Genomic DNA, 12,154 nt, shown 5'->3' on the forward strand with positions numbered 1-12,154 from the left:
TTAGGAAATGCGGCATTGGCTTGTAGCGAATGTTAAAAGGCAGGTGCACCCGTTAATACGTTTGACACTCGGCTCACTGGAAATATTTTTCTTCAACTGTTTCGCGAACCTGCGGCTGTTATACTCGTTCTCGACGATGGCCGATGCCGGTTGTTATGGATACTGTACGTCACTACCTTTCCGCTAGTTCGTGCGGTAAGGAAAATCCGGTAGTGACGTCAGTTCCAGGTGGGAGTTAAGAAATGTGGCCTTAGATTGTAGTGAACGGGAAGAGACCGAGGTAGCGGCTAAATACGTTTGAAGCTCGGCTCACCAACTTAGCTTCACCTGATTCCGTCACATTTCTCATCTGCGAATATGGCCGATGTCGAGCAGGGACCGGCGCTGGCGAACGACGCGCTGTCGCTGGATGGCCTCAACACCACAGTTTCCAACGGCACCGACGCCGTGAACGCCACGGCGGCCAAGTTCGTCTCGTCTCCAGAGGGCCCCGCGCTAGCATACGGTAGCCTGGTCTTCATGGCGCTGCTTCCCATCTTCTTCGGCGCTCTTCGGTCCATTAGCTGCGCCAAAAGCAAGGTACAAAGCCGGGGATAGCTCCTGCTGCGAACTCCGGCGTGCATGATCCGGGACAGCTGAGATTAGCTGGCTTGCTAGCATTAGCAGTGCTGTAATACGCGCTTATTCGGGCTGCTGTTTTTGGATATTCACCTGGGCAGTGAGCTTATTTAGACAACGGTAAAAATGAAGAATGTTGCTCTCGCTGTAACAGCGTTTCAGGGTTGCCAACACACGCATCTGGCGTGACACTCATGCTTTGAGATTCTCGCGCTCACGCAAGAAATCTCACTGCAAATGTATATTATTCCATTATAAAACATAAAAAATGCGCTGCAGGAAAAGCGTTCGATGAGTTTGCAAATCCCACAAACTATTTTCAAGATAATAAAACTGTTCCATACATGTGAATGCGTGTGCAGACTTGTCTCGAATTGAAAATCTCGCTCCAGTCAGTCAAAGTTGTCAACTCGTGTGTTTTCGGGAGGGAAAGAACATGATACAGGGACCTCCCTGGGTCCAGTTGGTTATGTTTGGTACTAAATGGACTATTGTGTACACGTGAATAGTTTTGATTGCATGAACTTAGCGCAGAGCCCTGCGAGGTGCATGCATGTTTGGAATATAGGGATTTTGGAGATATTCCACTAATGCGCATCCTAAATCCTCTTTATATTTAACTCTTTCATATGGGCGACCGTTTTGCACTTCTGTGCAGACGGCAGTGGGGCAGGGGGCTCTTATTGCAGTGAACTTCTGGGTCCTAGAACCTCCTCTCTTACAAATGAGCCTAAGCTGGTGTTGTCCCAGTTTGCGCTCCTCGGTTTTCTCTCTAAATTCTCCATTTTCAAAGTGCGTCGTGGGTATGTTTACCGCTGCCTGTGTATGGGACGGTTTTATGGATGAATCTGACCAACGCTGTTTAATGTCTGCTGGCATAACCTGAAACCAGCGGCTTCCCCCTGTCATTCAATTCTTTTTGCAGATTTGGGGGGGACAGTGGCCAGTGTGCATTTCATTAATAGTTCATGTAGTGTAACCTTCTGCAACATTTAATGTGGGCTTGGTGTCTGGGAGCCATGTAAATGGGGTTGGGGGACATGCCGGCTTTTATTTTTCATGTCAGGTGATGAGGTGGAGAGGTATGACTGACTGACTGGCTGTGACTCCGATTGCCACTTAGGACCTCTGTCAGATACTCTGTTTGTCGGGGGGGGGGGGGGGGTATGGTTACTGGCTCTTTCTAGTCTCTCTTTGTGAAAGTCTGGCCCATTTAAGGAATGAGCTGCTAATTATGAATCCCTGCCCCCAGGGATTCGCTGTGGCGTGAATTGAAAGGTGATGTTTCAGTTTGCTGCTGGGAGCACATCACTCTGTCCGCTCTGACATGTAAGAACTGGGAAATGGGGTCATGTTTTATTCACCAGTGACTTCAGTAACCTGGTCTGATTTGGAGGGGTGTGGGGAAATCGTCATGTAAATTTAAAGGTCCAAGAGGTGGTGCCTGGAAGAGCTGTGGTGCTGGAGCACATGGCCGAGGGGCTGCCCCCCCCCTTATGTGATGTGGCTCGGCTTTGATCTGCGCTACTCTGCATTCTGCAGTCTTGTCCATTTTAAGTCCATTTGCTTCATTACTAATTTATTTTTTTAGTGCAGAAAGATGAGCACCTTCCTCAGCCAGGCAGCGTCGGTTACCTGGGGTTTGAACTAACACGCTGTCTGTTGTGCTTTGTGGGTTAGACCCTCCATTCTGTTCTCCCTGATGCCGCTCTCCTTTTTTCCAGAATTCCGCAGACATGCCGGAGACCATCACTAGCCGTGATGCGGCGCGCTTCCCCATCATCGCCAGCTGCACGCTCTTTGGATTATATCTCTTCTTCAAGGTGAGGCCCCCCTCCCCCCCCCCCCCAGCTCACCTGGCTACTCCACGGCGCCACCACCACCGCTTAAATCAGTGTCTCTCCATAGGTTTTCTCTCAAGAATACATCAACCTGCTACTCTCCATGTACTTCTTCGTGCTGGGCATTTTGGCACTGTCTCACACTATGAGGTCAGTCTGAGTCCTGATCATTTTCCTGTTTCTGGCCCTTGCCTGCTGTCGGCCCTGCGAGCCCCCGGACCGTCCTGCCTAATCCCCCACCTCCCATCTCTCCCTGTAGTCCTTTCATGAACCGTGTATTTCCAGCCAACCTGCCGAACAGACAGTACCAGCTGCTCTTCACGCAGGGATCAGGGGAGGGCAGGGAGGGTAAGTGTTGCTGACACTCATGTCTCAGCTTGCCCAAGGCTCACGCCATCTAGTGGCCCGGAACTACACTGAGGTCAGAGTCTGTTTGAAACCTCCTCCATTATGCACATTGCCTGGTCCTCCTGAACTTCATCCTGCCGTTAGTTTAATTAGAGGGCTGTCTCCTTACTGTCTGATGTTGGATGTGTTTGTTTTGGAGCTGTACTGATGGGCATGATGACCCTATCGGGTGGAGGGGGTGTTTCATGATCTTCTCCTTTTCTCCCCAGAAATCGTCAATTACGAGTTTGACACGAAAGACTTGGTGTGTCTGTGCATCAGCACGGTGGTGGGAATCTGGTATATCCTCACAAAGGTAAATGCGTCAGGCGTAACCCATGTGTAACCTATGTGTAACCTGTGATGGGTGTCCGGTGTATCATTCAGGAGTTTGTGGCTGTGGACTGAGTTGGTCAGTAAATGTTTAGGTCAATGTGCAGGATCCTGGATTTTCATGGACGCCGACTGAGAAACATGGAAGCTAGCTGTGCCTTCGCTGAAACTGGCTCTCTGTACTTTGGTTTCAGCTGTTGCTCATTGTGTTTGAGAAACTTTATTAATCCCAGGCAAAATACCTTGCTGCTGTATGCACCAGAACTTAAAGTGCAGAGAAACAAACATAGTGTAAACAATTAAACATGATGTCATATATTTCCCACAATGCATTGCAGGAAAGCTGGAACTAGCAGAAGCAATAGTGTGTTCTGTTCTTCAAGTCTGGTACAGTTTTGCTGAATTTCAGGAATGAGCAGCCTTGCAGATGGGCTGCAGGTGTTCTTGTGTGCCCCGTGTGGTCCTGTGCTGCCTGACTTCTGTCTCCCTGCAGCACTGGGTGGCCAACAACCTGTTTGGGCTGGCGTTCGCGCTGAACGGTGTGGAGCTGCTGCACCTGAACAACGTGAGCACAGGCTGCATCCTACTAGGCGGCCTCTTCATCTATGACGTGTTCTGGGTGAGCATACCAGGATCTGGGCACAAACGTGAGGCGCTAACTGTTAGCGTGCCGGCCGGGTGTTGGCACGTGTCTCAGGCTAACTTTGGGCGTGAGTGGTGTGGGTCTCTCAGGGTTCTAGCTGATGGACTGGTGGTCAGCATACTGATTCTGACTTAAATAATCCAGCCATTTAAAATTAATAAGGTAATTAAAGCTGCACCTTGACAATGATAGCCAATGGTGTTAGCATATTAGCTGTGACTGTATTTGTTAATGGTGTTGTAATTGTTTCCTGTATAGGTTTTCGGGACCAACGTTATGGTAACAGTGGCCAAGTCATTTGAGGCGCCGATAAAGTGTGAGTGAGACCGATGTCTTTCTGAGCCACCCACCCCCCAACAGTCCAGCCCCTGCAGACACAAACAGCTGAGCCACCTTCGATTCGTGGGCGTCTTGTCTCTTTACTCTGAGGAAGCAAGCAGCTGCTTTTGTTGTCAGTGTTCAGCAGATGTGGGTCTTCAGGAGTATAGCAGAGCGTACTTCAGGAGTATAGCAGAGCGTACTTCAGGAGTATAGCAGAGCGTACTTCAGGAGTATAGCAGAGCGTACTTCAGGAGTATAGCAGAGCGTACTTGGTGACATTGTGTTCAGTCCTGATGGTCTTGATGGTGGCCTTTGGCAGAGCAACCACACGCAATGTTCTCAGTGGGGACTTTTCTGCATCTTATTAGCATTACTGTTGTGATTTATTCATGTACACAGCTATGTCTGAGTTTTGATTCCCTTCTCTCCACACCTCAGTGGTGTTCCCACAGGACCTGCTGGAGAAGGGTCTGGAAGCGAACAATTTCGCCATGCTGGGTCTCGGTGACATCGTCATCCCAGGCAAGGCAACCCGGCCATAAAAAAAATAAAATAAAAACTGCCAAGTTTATTAGGTAAGCTGTTGAGAGCTTAGATGTAGATCCCAGACGGACACCCTTTGGACTTAATGGTTGTATTAGCTTTGAATCATAGTGGAATACAGATTACAGCATTAATAGGAGCTGTATCTCACATACTATATTGACTGAACTTATGAGGTCTGCATTGAGATTGTGTCCCCTGAACATACACTAGAGGACGCTATAACACTAATGAAGGGATTTTCAATTATCTTTTTTTATCTTTAGGTATCTTCATTGCGTTACTTCTGCGGTTCGACGTTAGGTGAGTGAAGCCTTAGATGCTGGTGACAGTCTACATGCCTTCTGTGTTGTGGCGCCATCTTCTGGTCAGCTCTGACCCTGATGCATCTCTGTTCCCAGCCTGAGGAAAGACTCCCGCACCTATTTCTACACCAGCTTCCTGGCCTATATCTTCGGCCTGGGACTCACCATATTTGTGATGCACACCTTCAAGCACGCCCAGGTCCGGTGACCCTCCTGCAGAGTCCCTGTTGTCACACTGTTGCCCGTGAGCCGTTACTGTGCTGTGTTTTGCTGATGATCCACAGCTCTGGGCAAATTACCTGTTACTGCATTTCCTCTGTTACCCATTTCTATTCAAGCCAATAAATCCCTGCAAAATTGAGTTTTGCAAACAACCTTAATTTTGTAGTAAATTTTACCTGAGGTTTGCCCATTTGTAGGTCATGACTTACTTTCTCATTGCACATTAATAATTTTGCTGTATAGCCTTGGGTGGAGGACCTTGTGTGTAACACATTCTCTTCCCTTCCCAGCCTGCCCTGCTCTACCTGGTCCCAGCATGCATTGGGTTTCCAGTGGTGGTGGCACTAGTGAAAGGAGAGCTCACGGAGATGTTCAGGTGAGGAGGATGGATTGGTTGGGGTGGGGCGGTGACCCTTATTTGTATTGGTTGCCGTTATAATCTTAAGTGTATCCGTGTACAGCGCCCCCATGCTGTGCGGGGGTGGTTTATGTGCCGGTAAGGATGTGTCTCATAGCTGCCAAACCTACATGCACAGCATGCATGGGCCATTTGTCTGTCGTCCTCCATATTTGCACTTTTTCCCTTTTACCGGCTGTGGGGGGGGATTGGGGTGTGGTTTTGGTTGCCTAGGGTGCAGCTTGGCAGGGAGGTCCTTGGGTTATTCGCTCACATGGCTGATGCCTTTATCCAGGGCAACTTGCTGATTTTTCCCATCTGATCTGCTAGACGTTTAACAGGTTAAGCGCTCAGTTCAAGATCACAAACCTGCCTCGACTACCATTATACCCACTGCTTCCAGTCACCCCTATTCCCTGGTTTTATCCATCTGAACATCCCTCCCCTAATCGCCTTAATTCCCGCCTGTGTCTTGGAGCTGATGCTGTCTGCTGTTTGAGGTTCTGGCCCCAATCCCAGTCTGTCAGAGCTGCCCCACTTTGCCTCCGCTCCACATGTGCCTGCCGAAGGATTTCCCTTTCTTAGCTCCTCTTAGCGCTTAAGCGGAGAGAGAGCTTTGTTTGTCTATCTCTTCACCCCGCTAGTGCTGCCCTGCGCCGGCCAGCCTGTAGGGGCTAGTGTCTCCTCAGTAAGGAACTCTCCCTCAGTGCCACGTTGCTTTTTTGCCTGTGTGTCTCAGAACTTTCCCAGCCATTTGGATCATACAGGTTCACTTCTGCACAGCTATCCTCCGCCACAGTAGAGGGCGCTCTACTCCCTATTCCTGCATTTCCAGTCAATCAGTTTAAACCATCACCCATGTTACAAGCAATACAACTCATTAAATAAAAAATAAAACCAGTTACTGTTTATTGGGAGCTTTTCTGAACTTTTACCATCCCTTTATGCTGAGGCAGCTGTTCTTATGTCAGTGTTATGATTTTTAACAATTCAGGATTTAAAGGATGTTTTTATTTAAAGCAAGGGGGCAGGTTTCATGCTGCTCTTCAGTCTGCGTTACTTTTCAGGCAACAAGCTGTCATGTCGCTGCAGTTTAGCACAGTGGGGGAAACGCGTTTTGAGTTCTTAAGATTCTTTCAGCATATTATTGCCTGTATTTTCCCCACATTAATATCCATTCTGCCCTTGCCTTGTCCCCCCTTCAGGTACGAAGAATCCCTGTCAGAGGCAGATCCTGCCCTCAAGGATGAGGCAGAGGCCGAGAAGAAGGAACAGTAACCAGCAGGTCCCCCCCCCCCCATACCCAATCCCCACCTCTGCATTTCACGCACGCACCACAGGGTGGTGCTGTCCACTCCTTCGTCCATGGAACTGGCTGATGTATTAAATGATGACTGTACGAAATTGGATATCCTGTAGCGTTTAAGTGGTTTGTTCAGTGTGGCAGTGACCCGGTGCCTGTCCGTCCCGCCCCCAGATCTCTCAGGGCCACTCACCCCCCACGTGCCGTCCATCAACATCCTAAAAGCCAGAATGTTAAATTTTGTCCGAGGAGTGGAATCTGTTGAGGAAGAGTAGTCTGTGTGCAGGGTCCGGCTTCTGACGGGGATGTGCTGAAATGTTTGGCCTTTCATGGCAAGCACAAAAACATTTGGCCAGAATTGGTGCTTTTCTTTTTTCCCAGAAACTTTTGAGTAAGACTGGTTTGCTAAGCAATCATGGAGAGAGTCAGAAATCTTTTTTTTTTTTCTTCTATACAATTGTCTCATGCATTTGGACACGTTTTTACTATGCAGATTTTATATGGATCTTGCAGACGTGCGTTTAATCTTGTTAAACTGGCACTCTCTTTTTAACCCTCTGGGGACTAAGGGTAGGGAACACACTTTCACTGCCTGGGGCATGGTCAGACATTTCATTCAATATCATAAACTTAATTTATGGCTAATTATTTGTTTTGGCATTACCCTCATCTTAATTTTAATGTACTTTGTAAATATGTCAGATTTATGTTAAGCTTGTAATTTGACATCAAAGTATAGACATTGCAAAATGCAGTTTGGAACACTTGCAGAAACATTATAAAAGTACATAGTAAGCAATGGTGGCAGTTTGTTTTGATCCCAGATATCTGATCACCAAAGTCTTGGCTACATGAAGATGACTAAATGGTGTAGTTACAACATTCAGTTGGATAAATGAATAAGAAAAACCTCATGTCACTATTTCTGGCCTCCTTCAATCGAATATGTAGCAACTTTTATGTGTATGCATGAGCCTTTGACACCTGGCCACATCCCTCCCCCCTTTATGGTGCTGATGGGGATGTATTTGGATCGTGTTTCACCGCTGCGTTGTTCATCAAATTACCATGCGATTTGAATACGCGCTAATGCGGCTATTTAGAATGTGAATAGCGATCTTCGGGTGACAGCGGTACTACACGCCCCCAATGCAGGTAAAACAAAGTAAGGTGACATGGTTTACTTTTTTGCCGATTTAACCTAATTTTTGAAAAGAAGACAGATTACGTGTTTAGTCATCCTTTTTTCATGTTTCTACAATAAAATTGCAGCGAGTTATGAACTGAAATACTCTAGAAAGATACGCGGCATCGCCGATGAGGCCCTTGTCCCCAGAGGGTTAAATGAAGGTAGGTGTGCAATTCGGTAAACTATGAAGGAGCTACAAATGTTAATTTGGGGACTTGCTCATTGATAACTTGTAGCATTGTAGCCTTTTTTAGTTTTCAGCTGAGTTCTCAGTTTCTCTAGTTACCTGGGCTGCTGTTGCTGTGGTTACTTGGGCTGGGTGTACCCACTGAAGTACAAGTCTTGTTTTCCGTTTAAGCTCCCTTGGTTGTCTGCTTTCTGCCCTCCTGGCGTGATGTGGATCACCGTGGCACTAGACCTAGCTGGCTGCTTGGAGTCGGTGTGATGATCGTGCCGCTTGCCGGGTCGAGTGCCGGCAGCCTTGTAAGCGTGCGACACTGTTCTGGGTGGACTAGACCGTGATGATGGAGTCTGTCAGGTGATGTGTGGACTTTGCCGACGACTTCCACCGCCCTCACCTGCAGCGTCAGTGAAGACCATCCATACCTCAGTGTCCAGTGGCCGCTTTTCTGATTAGGGTTCATCCAGAAGCTGTTCCTGGAAGCATAAGGATTAACAAGGGTTGCACTGTGACAGGGGTCCCTGCGATGGGTTTCCAACTTTCGCTAATAACCTCTAAGGCTTATGGTGGTGATCTGTGGTGAACTAACATCCATCCCAGTTGAGGGTCACCTATCAAGCCTGTAGCTGCCCCGCAGCTATCAGTACAGATGATGATGGATTCAAAGTCCTTCCTGCAATAGTGGGTCGGCCTCTCCAGCAACAAACGATGCATTGCCAATTGTCGAGGTGTCTTCTTTGTTTTGTAGTTAGAATTATCATCCTACCTTCAGCCTGACATTTTAAGATTCTGGTCTTTTAGAGGATGGAGTTGGGCGCGTTGTGGTTTTTGTTCTGCTGGGTGAGTGGCTTCAAAGGGAAGGATGTAACGGACACGTTTATGTTGTGATCTCCCAAGGGCACCATGTCCATGCTTATGCTCCGCGTACGGTGAGTTATCCTGTCTTTCTGCTTATGTTTTTCTCCTGATGTATCAATGCAAGTGGAGGGCAGCTTCCTTGGTTGAAAAGCAGGTCCTTTTCTTGTAGTAAAGTGTGGTGGTGCCACTCTGAAGATGCAACCTGTCTCTGTGTGTCTTTTGTCTCTCTTTTTTGTCATATCAAATTTGGACTACTGCTCAAATCACGGATGAAGACCATAGTCCTATACACAGATATACACCCCCGGTCCCTCTTGGTGCTCTGCTGCCTTTGCCCCATTTTATAAGGTGATCAAACATGTGGAACCTGTTTCTGTGGGTGTCACTTTGGTTTTTATTCTTTTTGCTGGTGCTTGTATCTAAAGCGACGCCCGGGCAGTTGGGCCTTGCTTCAGGAGCCCAAAGGTGACATCACTCTGCTGACGCTGGGATTTGAACCGGCGACCTTCTGATCGCATGTACCCTCTGTGCCACACACCACCCTGAAAAAAAAGCCCACTTTAACATTAGAACATATGAAAATTAACTAACACAATAAACAAGAATTTCTGTCTTCCTCCAAAAACCAACTGATGTTTGGACTGTTAGGTGACCACTGCTTTGGTTCTCAAAACCTCTCCTCAGGTGCAACTCACCCATTCTGTGTTTAAATTTCTTCACCTGTTCAGTTAATTACTTAAACCACTTGAAAAGGTGTTGATTAGGAAAACTACGTGAGTCAGTCAACACCTGGATGTATTGGATGGTTGCTGTAAATACTGGGGTGGTTCTAGGAGCGATCTTATAATGGTTATGCTGACACCCTCCGACAGACATCATAGTTGTACACCAATATGAAGCTCATTTAAACATAATTGTCCTCCCTTCACTGGAGGTGTGTGGTTCCATCTCTCTGAACTCCCACATGCTGCTGGTGCTGCTTCTGGGTAAACTTCACAAAATTACAGTAAACGTTGCCAAAGCATCCATCCATCCATCCATCATCTACCGCTTGTCCGGGGTTCGGGTCGCGGGGGTAGCAGCTTCAGTAGAGGCACCCAGACCTCCCTCTCCCCAGCTACCTCCAGCAGCTCCTCGGGGGGGACACCGAGGCGTTCCCAGGCCAGCCAAGAGATATAATCCCTCCAGCGAGTCCTGGGTCTGCCCTGGGGCCTCCTCCCTGTAGGACATACACGGAAAACCTCTCCGGGTAGCCGCCCAGGAGGCATCCGCACCAGGTGTCCAAACCACCTCAACTGGCTCCTTTCGATGTGGAGAAGCAGCGGTTCTACTCTGAGGCCCTCCCGGATATCTGAACTTCTCACCCTATCCCTAAGGGAGAGCCCAGACACCCTGCGGAGAAACCTCATTTCGGCCGCCTGTATTCGCGATCTCATTCTTTCGGTCATTACCCATAGCTCATGACCATAGGTGAGGGTAGGGACGAAGATGGACCAATAGATCGAGAGCTTTGCTTTTTGGCTCAGTTCTTTCTTAGCCACGACACACCGGTTAAGCGCCTGCAAAACTGTAGACGCCGCTCCGATTCGTCTATCCAGCTCCCGATCTCGCCTACCCTCACTCACGTTGCCAAAGCATGAAGCTGAAATTCATCGATTCGTTCACCCAAACTTTTGGGTGACGCCTCAGTTAATTTGCTGTTCTATACTTTTTATTTGATTTGATCAAACTTTTTCTGCTGTCTTGGACCCACATGACCTGACACCTTTATAGGCGAAGCTTTTTCAATTCTGAGAAAATAAAAAACTTTTTGAAAGTTTTAATTCGCAAATGTTTATCACCCCTTTCTGGATATTTTCTTTGCTTTTTTGTTGCATTATGGACACCTGGAAGCCTAATTTCGTCATCTTTTCTTACAAGGGCCTGTCCTGTCAAGTCAAACCGGGACTAAATAACTTTCTTATATCCAGTGACGTAACTTAGCTGATTGTGGCATGTCTGCGACCCCCCTTGCTGGGCCCCATCACATGGAGCGCTTTGACTAAGATGGATGTGGAGGTGAGTGCCGAGACCCCACAAACCCACACACCTGTGACATACGGTCAGCAGCTGATCGTCATTTCTAGAAACTTCTGTGGCGTCAGATCTCGGGCCTGGCTGCCTCAGTGAAGCATGACCACCCTGTGATGTCCAGCTGGGGAAACTTTCCCAATATTACGGTAATCGCACTCAGATGGATGTAAAAATGGCTGTAGCAACTTTGGGTCGTCTTGGCCTCGGGAGATATGAAAGTGTTGCGGCATCTTTTTTCCCCCCAGAATTCCCAGCTGGCTTCACATGAAAACACCTGTGTGAAAGGGCAGTTTTTTTTTCTTTATTTTTTTTAAAGATATATGTCACTGACTTCAGAAGGGCTCTGGGGCCATGGGACAGCTGTTTCTTGCATGTGGGGCTGAGCAAGCCCTTGGTGTGGAGCCCAAGGGAACAGTCTGATGGCCTGTCTTTTATTTTAGCTGGTTGTACACGTGGTGGAGTGAGGTTAACAGACCCTTCTTTACTAAAATAGTTTTTTAAATACATAGTTTGATTATATTTTTTAATTGGAAGTACATTTCAAATCAAAGCCAAAAAGTTGTCTTTGGTAGTGTGCCGTTCCAGTTGCGGCTGAGTTTCTTGGCTTTGGTGGTTGGATTTTCTGAGGGTTAGGAGGCTTAGACAGCTTTTGGGTTAGGGTTAGGGTTGGGGTTAGGGTTAGGGTTGGCCCCGCGGGGGGCATCGTGAGATACCCAGAAGGAACTTGCCGAAGCTTGGGAGGCAGAGCCCACACCCACAGTGAAGGAGCCGGAGTGGCATGTTTACAGACCATGGGGACCTTGACAAGTGGCATGTGCCTGTGGCTGGATATAGACTCACACCTGCAGCACAGCCAGGCACAATAAATTAGAAATTCATTAAGAAAAAATTGACTTGCAACACTGCCATCCAGTGGTCATAGAAGGGAGCTGTCACTCTT

At 47.8% G+C, this 12,154-nt stretch overlaps 1 protein-coding gene across 1 annotated transcript; it reads left to right on the top strand.

The window, feature by feature from the left end:
* Positions 1-197: 197 nt before the first annotated feature.
* LOC111835963 (minor histocompatibility antigen H13) lies at positions 198-9,342 on the top strand. The gene is made up of 12 exons (XM_023796807.2): positions 198-579; positions 2,343-2,441; positions 2,527-2,609; positions 2,719-2,807; positions 3,077-3,162; positions 3,673-3,798; positions 4,081-4,138; positions 4,582-4,665; positions 4,953-4,989; positions 5,088-5,190; positions 5,504-5,589; positions 6,816-9,342. The coding sequence occupies exons 1-12, from the start codon at positions 358-360 to the stop codon at positions 6,886-6,888; spliced, it is 1,146 nt and encodes a 381-aa protein (XP_023652575.1). The 5' UTR covers positions 198-357; the 3' UTR covers positions 6,889-9,342.
* Positions 9,343-12,154: the final 2,812 nt, after the last annotated feature.

Source organism: Paramormyrops kingsleyae, chromosome 8 (genome assembly GCF_048594095.1).
Source record: "Paramormyrops kingsleyae isolate MSU_618 chromosome 8, PKINGS_0.4, whole genome shotgun sequence".
Lineage (NCBI taxonomy): Eukaryota > Metazoa > Chordata > Actinopteri > Osteoglossiformes > Mormyridae > Paramormyrops > Paramormyrops kingsleyae.